Below are 16,188 nucleotides of genomic sequence, written 5' to 3'. Positions count from 1 at the left end.
GGATACGCGTGGAACAATTTACTTGACCTACAAGCTAATATGTCTATTACGTGTTGATTTGTCTTATTGGTAAATTTACAAATGTGTTCATTCATGCATATGAACATTCGGATTTAATTTAATACCTGTGCACATAAAACTGTACTGCTAGTAAATAATCCCTTTCCCTTGTATATAAACCCCTTGTGGCATTATCATCTTTGATAAAACAAAACAAAAAAAAGGAGACATTTACAAATTATTATACGAAAACCAAAAAAATGTTGCGCTTCATGTGAAATACGTCGTAGAATTTTTCCGCCAATAAATATTTTTTTTAATATGTCATAAGTTCTAATATTGCATCAAAAAAAAAAAAATAAAATAAAATAATAAAAATCTCTTTCTTGAGATATTTTTCATTACGCCGCCGTAAAGAAACACCTTTGTCCAATTGGGGACAATAATTTACAATTTTTTGAATAGGCCAAAAAAATTAATCAAATTTTTTATATTGTGTATATTTTTTTATTTTTTGTTTTTTACATCAATAAGTAATTACTTTTTTTTATTACATTTTGTAGCATTAAAAATTCACCTTGCCGTTTCACATCTAAAGTTGTACATACACTTTACAACGTTACTTAAAAATAGGGGGAAAAAAAAAAAAAGGTAATTACATTTTTAGCAGGTCACACAAGGTATTTATACGTACATGCATAAGTGACACGCACAATAATATAGTGGCATATTCACGCTTAAAGCAAATACTATCGTTTTAAAAAAAAGTGTATTGCTGAATAGCAGTGCGGAAAAGTAACACAATTAGATGTCTATCGTATACAAGCCAATTTTAAGAAATAGAACGTGTATATAATGTTTATATTCACATAAAATTTTGTTCTTACATTTGGTTTTTACATTTACTTTTGTTTTTTTTCCCGCACTATAAAATAAAAGAATGTATGTTAAAATAAAACGGAATGTTGAACTATTACGTTCCAAAAAAAAAAGTGTCATATGGCATGTATTTCGAAAGACTTTTTTTTTTTTTTTTTTTTATTATAAAATGCATACACTATAAATTTGGTTATGATGTGTTAAAAAAAACGAAAAATATATCCGTGCCTGGAGAAAAGAAATAAAAATCCTTATAAATAAAAACATTAACTCTTATTTCTTATTATTTTAAAATAGCTATTAAAAAAAGAATTAACAGAAAAGAATCAGATAAAATGATTAAAACCAAATAAAAAGTGTTAGCAGTATTAAATAAACAAGTAAAACCAAATAAAACGCATAAATAGTGTTAAAAAAGGGAAACCATGTAAAAACAAGTAAACCCTATAAAATAAATACAGTCAAATAAAAACGAATTAAGAATAAACGAAAAACCCTTCAAAACCTTCCAAAAAAAAATACAGTTTTTTAAATGTCAAAAACCTTTCGTGGGGAAAAATGATAAATTCATATACTGATATATAATCTTTATCATTGTTCTTATTATTAATGCAATATTAAAAAAAAAAAAAGAAAAAAAAAAAGAATACCTTACGTAGAATATTTACTTTTTCGTTTTTGTAAAATTCTACGAATAAAAAATATATCATGCATTTTTTTTTTATATGAACTAAAAAAATTAGAAATATGAGTCGTCGTGCTAAGTAAAAATTTTAAGTATATAGTACCATGTTTTAGCAATTGGCACATATAATGGGCACGAATTAAATGAAATATATAAGTATATATATGCAAACTACTTTGTATATTTTTTACATACGTATAAATTATACCTTATTGTATTCGATATAAATTTTCAATTTGTAAGAGCTTGTATATGTATTTTTAAATATGCAATATACACATACAAAACCTGTATTATTATATATTATATATTTTATATACGTACAAAAATGATACGTGACGTAATGAACAATTTATATATTTTGTACGTGATACTGCCCTTACCCCACGTATATATACTTAAGTATGGATTTTGTATAGCAAAAAAAACCTCTGGGGTATTATATTAAAATAAATTTTTCTGTATAAATAATTCTGCGCAAATTTTAATTGCAAAACTTGAAAGAAAAATACAAGAACATGAAGTAGGAATATGAAAAAAAATGTACTTCATGTGGATATATGTTTAAAAAGAAAAAAACATCAATATTAAAAAAACCAAATAGAGAAATGCGTATTTATTAAATAACCCATGCATGTTAAAATAATGCATAATTGTTTAATATATATACATACATACATACATACCATTTTTATAACTATTATTTCGTAGCTACGTAAACATGACATAGCATTTTTACAACATTTGTAAAATTTCAGATGTTATAACATAATAAAAAAATATGTTATATAATTTCATACATTTTATATACGTATATATATGTATTCAAAATATGCACTATATACGTGAGCATTATTTTACAAAAAAAAAGTAAAATAAAAGTACATAATCCATTTCTGCTTACAAGGAAGAATTGCGGTGAAAAATCATTCATAAAATTGAGCCTTCACATTTTCCTGACGTATAATTGCGTTATGTTTAAATATATTTAAACTTTAAATATAAGCATTATATTTGTAAATATATATAACATGTAATACAACATAATGTACAATTAAATATGTGTACGCATCGCATACTCATTATGTACATATGTTCATATACCTACCCCCTTCCCCGTTTATTTTGTAATTAAGTTGTGTCATTTTGAAGCTGTTTATGAAATAGTGAATTTGTGTACACAATATAATTACTCTTTTTCCCCTTTTTTTTTTTTTTTTAAGCACTAGCATATACGCTAAAAAATTGGATTATATTTTAATTCAATTTCACAAGAACTTAATTGATAGTTTTTACCACAATGTAATACAACTTCATGCATTAAAGTCATATATCACAAAAAAAAACACATCATATATGTGTTCATTTATATATGAGCACAAATATGTATAACATGTATTGAATGTGTTTTAGCTTCATCTTTTCCTGTACAATTTTTTTTTTTAAATTGAAAATTAAGAGGACTGTAAAATCAAATGATTGGTACTAGTCACCTGTGAAAAAATTTAAATCTTTTCATTTTTATGCTATGTATATTGTTCCCTGTTTTTATTTCATTTCATGGAATAATTAATAGGAGAATGAAAATTATAGTGGATGCATATATGCATATATGTATGTATATATGTATACAAGCATTTATATAATAATTCATGTAAATAATACATTAACGTGAATTCTTAAAAAGGATAAATAGGAAGAAAACATCAGCATACTACACATACATATATTAAGATTTAACAATAACAAGTGAAAGAGACTAACCAAGTTTGTGATTCGCGGAGGTTATATATAACGCCCACATATCATTATACGTAGGCAATTTTTTTTTTCTTCTTTACTGTATACTGTTCATTTCCCCCCTTCTTGTTATAATTACATCCTTATTACTTTTGACCCCCCGTTCACTTAATGCTGTGAATAAAATTTATCCAATTTTACATTTACATTTTGAATGTTTGTCAAAGAGAATAGAAACATATACAAAGAATTATAATTAGAGTATCGAAGTAAAAGGGAAGTTACCAGGAAGTTTACATGTAAATGTTTAGTACACCTCGCAGAGTATATATATATATATATATATACAAGTGAATCAATTTAAAGAAAATATTGCTCTCACAGTCATATATATTATATATTCAGAGTGGGATAAATAATCGCTAATAGAAGCATATGTGTGTTTATGCATATATATATACGTAAGTACATTTCCAATCGTATGCGATTACTTTTACACACACACGTTGTTATATTTTATTTAATACTTACACAAAATATTAAAAATTGCATAGATAAAAAAAGAAGGGGAAGAAAAAAAAAAAAAAAAAATATGCAATATATTAATAAATTTAAATAATGGAAAAGTCAACTACAAACGAAACAATGGTACTAACCTTAAAAAATTTAAGCAATAGCAAATGGAGTTCACTCTCCAAAAAAAAGATAGAAGATAAATCTTGTTACTCACCAAGAACAGAAAAATTAATTGACATAATATCCCCAATATTGGATTACTATGGATATAATAAGGATGATGTATATAACTTTATAAGTTTATACAAATTTGATATCGAAAAAATTCAACTAGAATTATGTAATATCATGGAATCTAGGGAAGAAAATGAAGAAAATTTGTGGGAAACAGTTAAAAGTAAAAAAAACAAGAAACCAATCGAAAAAAATGGTAAAAAAGATAATTTACCTCAAAATAATACTGGAAGAAAAGGTAATAAACAAATTGGCAAAATTTTGCCCAAAGGTTTTAGATTTAAAGAAAAGGACTTATGGAAAAATAAAAGTAATACAGGTTCATCTTTTGCAGTTGATCAGCATAATAAGTCCTCTATTTCGAATAATAATAAAGTAATGCATTTTGTAAAAAATAGTGCAAAATATGAGGACTCGTCAACGTTACATGAAATTAATAAACACACACATGAAGAAAATGGTTTAAAAGAGAAACAACACGTGGGAAAAAATGCAAGAAAACTTTTGAACATAAAATCTTTATCATCTATAGCAGCAGCTTCCTTTGCAGAAGGAGATGGAGAAGAAGAAGAAGAAGGAGAAGGAGAAAATCACGACACTGTGAATAATGCTAAAGGTATTAAAAGTAAGAAAGGAGCTATAAAATCCGAAGGTGAAAAAAAAAAAAAGGGCATAAATGAAAACTATCATGACGAATTTTTGAATGATTCCTTAGAAGAAAGGGATGTAAATAAAAAAAAAAAAAAAGGTTTTAAAGAATCAAATGATGCGGAAAACGACGATAATTATGTAAAAAGCAGAGAGAATGACACAAAAAGAAAAGCTAACAAAAGCAGTTATAATAACCATGTTAGTAATAACAGCGGTGGTGGCATTGGTAACAATAATAATAATAACAATAATAGCCATTTTAACAATTTTGATAAAAAAAAATACACAAAATTGGAAAATGGCAAAGGAGCAGCAGAAGGGGGAGGAAACAAATCCAGTGATGAAAATAATATTAAAAAGGATTCCAAGAGTAAAGGAACACCAATAACAAATATCAATGCTACAAACAGTAGTAGTAGTTATCATGCATCCTATGTTGGCGCAAGTGGCCATGGAACAACCTCGATGTCCAACAGTGCCAATAGGTATAGTAACTTTAGCTATCATGATAAATTTTTTAATAAAAATTATAACAGGTATAATAATAAAACTGTAGATGATTCTACAACCTCTCGAAATGGTAAACAGAGATTTCCACCTTTTAATAATAAATCAACAAATGCATATAACAATTCTGGAAATAGTAGCTATTATAATTCCTATGGAAAAGGAGGTCAAAAGCAACCAAATTATTTGAGTAAAAATAACTTTAAATCTAAAAGAAATAGTAGTAAGAATAATAACACGGATTACGATCCTCATACAGGGGAAAAGTTATCGTACGATGCTAATAATAATAACCAATCCAATAATATTAACAACGATAACGAGAATAATGATAAGAAGAAAATGACGATAGAAACCAAAAAAGCGACTAACGAAAAGGCGAATGCCAACACATCATACGCATCTGTGGTTAATAGAAAAATAAAAAAGTCATTATCACCATCCATAGATGAAATGAAAAATATGGAAGTTAACCAAAACGGAATAATGAACACACAAATTGAATCGAATAATAAATTATTAATAGATGAAGAAAAAAAAGAAAAAAAAAAAAAGAAAGGCCATTTATTACCAACTAAAAATAATGATACTGAAAAGTTGTGGGTATCAGTTATAACGAAAGGTACTGCTACGAGCGCCAATAATAATAATGCACAGAATACAAATGAAAAGATAGAAAATCATTCTGGTTTAAAAAAAAATGCTCCAAAAAACTCAAAAGAATTGAAAGCAGAGTCATGTGCTCAAGGGGTTAGTAAGAAGAGTGCAGATCAGAGTAGTAAATCCGAAAAGCCAAAAAAAAAAGGTAAGGGAAAAGAAAAGGCGAAAGAAATGGAAAATATCACGGATAAGCACCACCCCATCAATCAGAATTTATCCAATGAAAAGAACATTGACATAAATAATGACAGCAACTTAAATAGCAGAAATGATATTGGCCACATAAACCATGAAAATATAAGTAGAGTTCATTTGAAAAACTTAGAAAAACAGGATGGAGAAGAAATGCACAATAATAAGGTATCTCACTTAAGTTATAACCATGCAAGTAAAAATGAAGGAATTAATGGCTTAAGAAACATTAACAAATTACTTGTTGAAATGGATTCGAAAAAGACACAATCGTTCGTAGATCATAAAAATAAAATGGAGAAGGAAACATATGTAAAGGATAGCATTGAATCGAACAAGAAAGAAACAAGTAGTGTTAAAAAAATGAGTGAATTAAAATTTGATGCGAATGAAAAGAAAAGTAAGAAAAGTATTGATCTAGAAGAAGTTTCTTATAATGATAATAATGTATCCTTAAAAGTGAGAACAAGACCAGCAGATGTACCAACATCTTACGATCAACAATCGAAAAAAGTCAAGAGTAGTAAAATGAGTAGCAACAATTATAGTAGCCTAAACTTAACATTTAGTACGGAGAGATTGGTATCAGATGACTTAGCCCTATCAGAAAGCTATGATGGAAAAGAACAAAATGTTATTCCAATATACATGCCCAATTTATCTCATATGAGTGATAACAATATGAATAAGAAAATATTCTTCGGTAATATAAATATTACTGGAAACCAAATTGAAAACATTGATACTCTTGCAGATAGAAAAATTGACCCATTTCAAAACAAAAGCACTACGAACAATAATAGTAAAAATCATAGCAGCGTTTATGAAAGTTTAGACATTTCCCTCAGTGGCAAGTACAAGGCTCATGAAAGCACGAACTACAGCAATCATAACATAGGCAACAGCAGCAGCAGTGGCAACAACAAGGAAATTAACAATAACAGCGTCAGCAACAAGGGCATCAACATGAATAACATCAATATGAATAACATTAACATGAATAACGTTAACATGAATGACGTCAACATGAATAGCCTCAACATGAACAACAACTATACCAAACAAAGCAACAGCAATCAGAATTGCATTAGCAATAATTACAGCATTCACAATAACAGTAGCAACAACAACAGCAATGGTAACGGTAACAACTACAACATTCATAATAACAGCAGCAACAATTACTACAACAGTTACAACAACAACTATAGCAACAACAAAATGTTGCATTTTGAAAGCAGAAAAAGAAATAGCTTAAGAAAAAATTACAGTATTGATTCCTCGGCCATGAGTACGAACAACGATCACCTAAGTAACATTAACTACATCCGTTCCCTCGAAATGCATCAGAAGGAAAGTGATAACAACAGAGATTATGATCATAACAATAATGATTTCAGAAGTTCAAAAGAAAGAGAATTTAGACACTTTGATTTTAAAAATAGAAATCAGAAAAGAGAAGACAACGGTGATATGCTAAATGAGAATAGGAATAAATACTTATTTTCATCTTCAAACAATAAAAATTCACACGTTAATACAAAATCACATAATTTGTATATACCCAAAATTATAACATCAGCATCATCGGCCTCATCAACAGTAGCGGCAGTTACAGGAGTCACAGCAGGCACACCAGCAGCATCGACTAATAATTATCATCATCTCATGCATAATAATAATAGCAGTAATACTGCACTTAACAAGAGTAATCAAAATGACAAACAGTTATTAACCAGTTCATCATCTGTGTTTATGAATCCATCTCCTAGAACAAGTAACGTGCAGGATAATTCCGCATCACTCTTGCTAAGTGCAAAGAATAGTAAATATATCCAGAATGCACTAAAGAATAAAAATTACGACCGTGATGATGACACTAGTTCTATACAACTAAGTCAGATTTCACAGAAATTTTTTCAAGGCCATCAAATCTCTGCGAATAATACCATTTCAGCAACTGGTGCTTGCAATCTAAATGGAAACAACTATAACGGAGGCACCAACAATGAAAACGGAAACAACGAAAACAGCAACAACGAAAACAACAACAATGGAAACAGCAACAATGGAAACAGTAACAATGGAAGCAGCAACCATGGAATCAATCGTAAGAGAAATAACAGCATTTTGGATAGTCCCATTACTAGTGCAAATATAGGGGCAACCATCAGTGCAAAAAATACAGGAACGAATACTAGTGTATCGAATAAAAACACCAACACTGATACAAGTAACATAAATTTAATGAACACAAGCATGAACAACTTGAGTAACAATAATATGTACAGTTCGTATAATTCTCCTCCAGGATTAGCTAACCAGTATAATTATTCGTTCACAAATTTGTCGTACCCATACAACAATATGCATTACAATGGATACTCGACCCAAACGTTAGCACCTCAGTATGGATTGATAAATAATAACTACAGTAAAAATAATAGTGCTCATAATAATAATTATAGCTATAATATGAATTATGATAGTTTCGATGATAATAATATATACGGACAGAATAACAATGTGAACATGAATAATTACATAAATTTTATGAATGCTAATGTAAAAAAGAGGCAATTAAATAATACAGACGATGATGATTTAAGTAATTCAGGTGATGTATGCATATCTGGATCCTTACAACAATCTACCAATTTAACACATGAAAATCAAAATAGTTCAAATAAAAATTCGATAAATATGAACAATAATAATAATAATAGTTCTTGTTTAGAAGGAACAACAAATAAAGGAATTAACAACTTATCATTAAGTAGTATAAACATGAACGGCAGCGTGAACCCAAACTTAACAATTTCGCGCACAACTAGCGCTACCAGCGAGTTAAAAAATAAACAACAGATAAGTAAAACCATTAGCGATATGCAGTTGCAAACACCACCATCTATTTCATCTATGAAGCAAAATCAAGGTATACAAAATAAAGGCATCAACCTGAATGCGACACAACAACAACATTCGACGAATCACCACAACCAAAACAAACACACAGGACAACAGCAGCATCAACAGAATTTGTTGAATAATAACAATAATTCAATAAGTCATTACACGCAGAGCCAGATTAATCCAAATAATTCACAAAATACAGCATCATCCACTTCTTCATCCATAACAGGAAAAGCAGAAACAAATAATCTTAACATTGTATCTCAGAACAATCAAAGCAGTTTTATAAGTAAACAGTTATATCACAATGGTAACTATTATAACCCAAACTCCAATAATTACAGAATCCCACCAGGATTCAATATATCCCAAGACAAGGAACAGAACAACACGTACTTGAATAATAGTGTGTCATCCACCAATGCCAACACGAGTGCAAATTCGTACAGAAACAGTTGGAATAGTATTAATGAGAAAAACTTAAATCATTACAGTTTGAACTACAATTATAATAGGAGTACCAAGAACAATTACAACTATACAAATAACTTGTAAGTACAGAGTGAGGGATTATGTCGAAAATGGATAGTTATCTTGAAAAAATATTTATATATATATATATATATATATAAAACTATTTGAAATGTGAATCAAATTAATAATTATCTTTGTTGGGCAAAGTTAAACACCCCATCCATAGAATTGAGAGATTGTAGAATGAAAGTTCTTTAAATATGTACATTTAAAAGGAAAAGTACACATTTTTTTTTTTTTTTTTTTTTTTTTTGCGCAGGAACTACAGCAGCAGCAACGGATATAACGGAACGCGAGACAGCACAAGTAACTTCTTTAATTACAATAATTACAACTACACACTTCAGACACCACCTGGGCTGCAAAACTACTATCAAAGTACTCAGTATCAGCAGCAAAATAACTACAACAATAGAAATTACAATTATTCAGGATATAACAATAATCTATCCATGTGGAGTAAGTAGAGAAAATACAATATTTGCACCCCTGTATGTCGCACAGCATTTGTGCATTTGTTCGATTATGCACCTTTACCTTTTCTCCCTTCCTTTGAGTAACCAATATTTTTATTTTATTTTATTTTTTTTGCTCTTCCTTCAGATAGAGAAGATTGATAATTAAATGTCAGAGGTTTCAACCTGCGGGAATTTTTATATCAGTTAACTGTTTATTTAACCCTTTTTTTTTTTTTTCTTTTTTTTTTCACCCCATCTATCCATTATATAATTTTATTACACAATCCTTTTTTTTACATTTCGATGAGTGAACTTAAATTTCCATGTGTTTTTTCGCATCGATTTTACCATTTAATAACGCGTACAATTTATTAAAAAGTGCGTTTTGGATTGTCCCTTAATACAAGCTATTTATACTGTTTATATAAACACACAAAAATTCATGCAACGTTTATATACATATATATGTAGTAACTGTATAGTGTAGAGAACGGATGTAAAAGTGTGCCACACACTTGTGTGTATTTACCTATACGCATTTTTAAATCACAATTTTGCATTGTCTACGAGAAAAAATAGAGGCCCCCCACCGTATTGTGTATGTGTGCATGTATGCATGTGTGTATGTGTGTATGTGTGTATGTGTGTATGGATATGTATATGTATATGTCATAGATTAAGGACATGCATAAATTAACGTTTTTGAAGTTTATCATGTTATAACACAGTCCCTCAGGCAGGGGACATAACTATATTTAGAAAGAGACTTTAAAGAATCAAAATTATTCTTTGCAGAAAGATTATATATAAAAATATTGGTGTAATAAAACTGATTCATTCATTAATTTATTCCTTTTTTTTTTTTTATTTCTTTATTCTTTGTTTTTAAATGTAACTACAAAAGGTCTGTTTTTATTGGGTATCCTATTTTTTTTTTCTTTTTTTCGTTCTCCTTTTCTCAATTTGTTCCTTTCCAATTGATTTTCCCTTTGAGGAAAAAAAAAAAAAAAAAAAAAAAAAAAAAAAAACGAGTGCATACGTAAATAGTAAGGTGTAAAATTTTTTTTTTAAAAATAAAACTAAATGAGGGAGAGAAAAAATAAAACAAAATTGCTAAAGATTTTTTTTCGAAGGAGGAAAAAAAAAAAAAAAAAGAAAGAAACAAATAAAACAAAAAACAAAAGGAAGAAGAAAAAAAGAAAGTTGACCTAAAGGAAAAACAGTTTAAAGATTTCCCATGTAAGCTTATATAAAATAAGCCAAGTGCAAAAATTAAGGCAGAAATAGAAACACATGATATATTCGTAAAATCGCAAGCAAATAGCATAATTTCCATTATGAGCAAATTTGTTTATGATAAAACTGACACGAATGTATCGAAAGAAAAGAAACAAAAACATGACACAATAAAAGATGGAGATTATTGTAAAGAAGAAGAAAAGGTATCCCCCAAGGGTAACGATTTTTATAACGTAATTTTCTTATTACTGTTATATACAATACAAGGTAATATTTGTTTAACTGTTCAGAGAAATACGATGCTTGTTGTATTGCACCAGAAAACCTATACATTCACATATATCCAGTCTTGGGATAATTGAAAAAGGAAAATGAAAAGTATATTCTATTGGTATATAGTGGATGAATTGGTGCGGACAACTTACAACTGTGAGTTATATTATCACATTGATGTTTGTATATGCAGATAAAAATACACTTATAAATATGAATAAAATTACTTGTACAAACGAACACATGTATAAGAGGAGAAAGTATATGTTTCCCTCCTTTTTCTACCACCAGCACAATTTTATCACTGCTTTATATCACTCTCGATTTAAATAATAATTGAAATGCGACCAATACGCTACTAACATAAACACACATATGTGTGTTTGAAGCAATTTGTTTAGATACAGACACGATTATATACCCATACCGATGCACATATACATACTTCACGCACACACACACACACACACACACACATACATACATACCTACTTATGAGTGTGCCCATTTTTCCCCTTTCAAGGCGTTCCTATCGGGGTCTCTTCTGTGGTACCCTTAGTTATTCAAGACAAAGTAAGCTACTCCCAGTTAAGCATTTTGTCTTTAGTTAGTATACCTTTTAGGTTAGCACAGAAAACGTAAAACATTACAAACAAGTATATGACCAAAAAAAAGAAATGCTTTTTTTTTTTTTTTTTTTTTTTTTTCCTTAAATAATTTTTCTTTTTTTTTTAATATCCTTCTCCTTAGCTTAAAATTATTATGGGCACCAATTGTCGATTCTGTATATCATAAGAAAATTGGGAGGAGGAAAAGTTGGATAATTCCACTTCAGGTATTTAAAAAAAAGAAAAGAAAAAAAAAAAAAAAAAAAAATTTTTAACCTATACAATGACGCAATATAATTTACTTTTGAAAATAACTCACCAATTTGCAGCTAATATGTAGTTTGTCAATGATATGTTATAGTAACAATGTGAGCGTGTGGTTAGGGGAAAAGAATAACAGCACAAATCTATACTTCTTAACGGGCTTCTTTTTTGTGCTTTTTTTTTTGATGGCTACCCAAGATATTGCAGTCGACGGATGGGCACTAACCATGTTATCAGAAGAAAACAAGGGGTAATCGAAAACTACAGAAAAAAAATTAGTCACTAGATATGGCAGACAAAAATATAGAGAGCGAGTATGATCATAGTCTATACGAAATAGTTACGAGATTTGTTCAATTCCCCATATTCTGTGCAAATTATGTAACGTTGCTGCATATGGTAAAAAGCTGACGTTATTAGAACCTGCATAAAGGAGTTGATCCCTTTTTCATTTTGTTCCTCTTCTTCTTGTTCTTCTTCACATCTACCCTTCTACTTCTGCAGGCTAGCCTCCACCTGCAACATCCTAGGACAGAACATCGGGTACTGCGTCTCACAGTTATCATTTTTAACACTAAACAACAAGAACATATGCTTCTACATTTTTAAGAAATATATAAAATACATGCATAGTATGTTTAAGGAATCCAGTCACTACAGAAATTTGCATGAAAACATGGACATAATATACCCATCATTTCAACCATTTGTTGATATGAATATTTTTTTGAAATTTTGGGGAACATTTATTTTGGCTCTAACAATATTAACATGCTTTAAAAAAGAAATAATGAATGATAATGGAAAAGAAAAAACAGTCGTGGTACCAAATGTTGGTAGCAAAAAGGAAGAAAGAGGATACCAAAACGAGTTTGCCAATTCAAAGGACACATATAAAAATTTGTACGAATTACTATTTTTACCTCCCATGAAAATATTCATTTTTATATTTTTATTAAATCGTTTTCCATTTGCATCCGTGGAGGTTGGAACGAATTTCAAAATGCTGAAAAAAGGAATAACAAAAGAAGAGTTTGCAATTTTTAACCCATTCTTTATTCCCATATCAATTATATCATCAGCAATTATAGGGAAAATTGCACAAAATATAAACCCTCTAAATATTTATTATTATGGATATGTATTAAGATATTTTTCAAATATTATTTTGTCTACTCTTTTACCTTTAACTGAGTATATATACTCGAACAAGTCAGAACTTCCTCAGATCTATTTTTACTCCTACTATTTATACATATTCGCTGCTCAAGTGTTTAATCATTTCTGCATCGATTTGATGACAGTATCATCGGTAAGAAATTTCTATTTCCTGTTTCTATAATTTTTTATATGTACTTTTATGTATACTTAGTTCATGATCATTCAAATAAATAAAACTATTAATCTTTAACCCTCATCATCAAAAATAATAATATGTTCAATTTTCCTTCATTATGATGGAGAGTTTCATATATTTGCAATTGTGTATTAGTGGTAAAAAATATATATACAACATGGATTATTGCATGTTTAGATATATCCATTTGTTTCTCTCCATCTATTATTGCACCTAGTACCTTTTTTTTTTTTTTTTTTTTTTTTTGTCTTCTCACTCATTCTATGTTCCACCCTACTTTACACAGATGAGCTTCCAAAACATAATTTCAGATCCCGAAATAGGTGGGACATACATGACCTTTCTAAATACCGTTAATAACATGGGATCACACGTAATACATAAATATAATAATATACACATAAAACACAGACATACGTTTTTTTAAACTTTACAATTGATAAAGCTATAAACCACTTTCGACACATCACAAGAACGAAACAAAATGATAATTTTTTCCATCCCTCCCATACATACACACACACTAATTTTTATTTTTTCTATTTTCTCATCTTCCCTCTTTTTTGTAGTGGTCAACCATATTTTTATGGCTCCTGGATTATACCGACAGAACAGTGTGCTACAGAGGTATATAGATCTTTTCATTTTTAGCATGAATATACATATAACATTTTTTAAAAAAGTCCAAATGTAAAATTACATTCCGTTAGAACACACCATACACACCCTCAAATACTTATTTAATTATAAACTCTCGGAGTATGCATGTTTAGCAAAATAAATTGGCCCTTTTTTTTTCGTTTTCAGGAAAATGTGTACATATTGATGGGTACTATACGCAAATGGTATTTTCTTTTATAATTGGGATTCTAATTAATAAGAGTATTACAAGGTGCATAACGAAACTTCAGGTAAGTTCAATAAAATAAGAAATTGGAGATAGATGAAATGCTGAGGGGAAAATGAGCACATGCAATGTTCTTTTATGAGAAAAGACTTCCCATATGTTTTTGCTTAGTCAAGAAGAAAAAAAATAGTTACCATTTACCCTATTTTGTAATTTATACTATATATATATATATATATTTCTTTTTATTCTGTCACACACCCACACATTTAGGCCTTTCCCATTGAAGAGTGGAGAACAAAAAACGGTAATACTGAAAAGAAAAAAAAGAGTTGATCAAAGGAAAAAAACAGCATAAACATAATATCCAGTTTTTGTCCCATACTAGATTTTTTTATCATATATGTTGCCTATCATTTATAATTCTGATTATATTTTTTATGTTTGAAAAAATTGACTTCTATAAAAAAGGAGGTCAAATAAGAAAGGGAAAGGTCTTTTATTCGACCTTGGGATTTTTACGGTGCAATTTTATCTGTCAAAAGCGTCAAAAAAAAAAAAAAAAAAAAAAAAGGATTAATATACATGAATGAATGTGTATATCTATGAAAACATATATAAGGATGGTACACGTGTCGTCCACCAAGCCATACAATTCCCATGGGACAATATAAGCAAGTGCATAAAGAGAAATTTAAAATTTATATTTAACCTCCACTATCATGGAAGAAATGGAAAACAATATAATAGTGAAATGATAGTTTTACCCTATAAGAAGTCACTAATATACGCAAATAATACATAAAGAGCAAATAAAAAGTCGATATATGAAAATTTTTTATGCAGCTGCATAAATTTTCATTTCAGAAATATAAATATATATATGAACATGCACGAGCTTATATAATCTCACGATTATTTATCTGTACATTTTCCCTAAACGGAATTAACTTTTTTTTTTTTTTTTTTTTTTTTTTCGAATTTGAATACCCATTCAGAATTCACACCATATGAACATAGAATTTGTTGCATAAAAAAAATTTATGCATATATTTATTAAGAGAATATTGTAGATCCTACTTTTTTTTTTAATAAATTCAACTCAGTAACGTTGGGCTTACAGATTTGACATGCCCCATTTTGTGTCCTCTATTCTGCGTATAACTTTTTTTTATTTTCCATTTTTTTTTTTTTTTTTTTTTTTTTTTTACGTTACACACTTTCCCTACCGGACCGATTTCACACTCCTACCTCCTTTTTTTTTCTTTTTTTTTTTTTATTCTCAATTCCTTCTTTTTTATTTCCATTTTGTGTGTATATAAGCTATTTTCTTGCATATGTGCAACCATCATTCTACGATAACCCTTCACTTTCTCCTTCATTTAACAACGTAAAACTACTCTTATACAAACTTTTTTTAGACATATAAACATTTAAAATAACTAAGACATAATTAAAAAAGTTAAAAAAAAAACATATTCATTTAAGATATTGTTTTTTTTTTTAAACAACGTATTTCCTTTTTATAAGGATAAGGAAAATAATAAAATAAAGCAAACTGAGAGAAACAATTTACACTCCAATTATTGTGACAAATCTCAATAATTTATCGAAGTAAAGGCAGTGCTAAC

General features: G+C 28.7%; 2 protein-coding genes across 2 annotated transcripts; both read left to right on the top strand.

Annotated features, from left to right (window-relative positions):
* Nucleotides 1–3,922: 3,922 nt before the first annotated feature.
* On the top strand, nucleotides 3,923–10,128 carry PGO_062070 (hypothetical protein, conserved; the record flags this gene model as incomplete). Its single annotated transcript, XM_028686850.1, has 3 exons — nucleotides 3,923–9,528; nucleotides 9,771–9,970; nucleotides 10,115–10,128. The coding sequence occupies 3 exons, from the start codon at nucleotides 3,923–3,925 to the stop codon at nucleotides 10,126–10,128; spliced, it is 5,820 nt and encodes a 1,939-aa protein (XP_028542651.1).
* Nucleotides 10,129–11,306: 1,178 nt separating this feature from the next.
* On the top strand, nucleotides 11,307–14,893 carry PGO_062060 (acetyl-CoA transporter; the record flags this gene model as incomplete). Its single annotated transcript, XM_028686849.1, has 9 exons — nucleotides 11,307–11,475; nucleotides 12,005–12,104; nucleotides 12,232–12,316; nucleotides 12,419–12,603; nucleotides 12,858–13,665; nucleotides 13,997–14,083; nucleotides 14,280–14,337; nucleotides 14,518–14,621; nucleotides 14,831–14,893. The coding sequence occupies 9 exons, from the start codon at nucleotides 11,307–11,309 to the stop codon at nucleotides 14,891–14,893; spliced, it is 1,659 nt and encodes a 552-aa protein (XP_028542650.1).
* Between the last annotated feature and the right edge of the window lie 1,295 nt (nucleotides 14,894–16,188).

The sequence above is a fragment of the Plasmodium gonderi genome (assembly GCF_002157705.1).
Source record: "Plasmodium gonderi DNA, contig: Chr06, whole genome shotgun sequence".
Taxonomy (NCBI): Eukaryota; Apicomplexa; class Aconoidasida; order Haemosporida; family Plasmodiidae; genus Plasmodium; species Plasmodium gonderi.
Note: the sequence above shows the minus strand (reverse complement) of the source record. Positions and strands in the feature narration are given on the sequence as shown.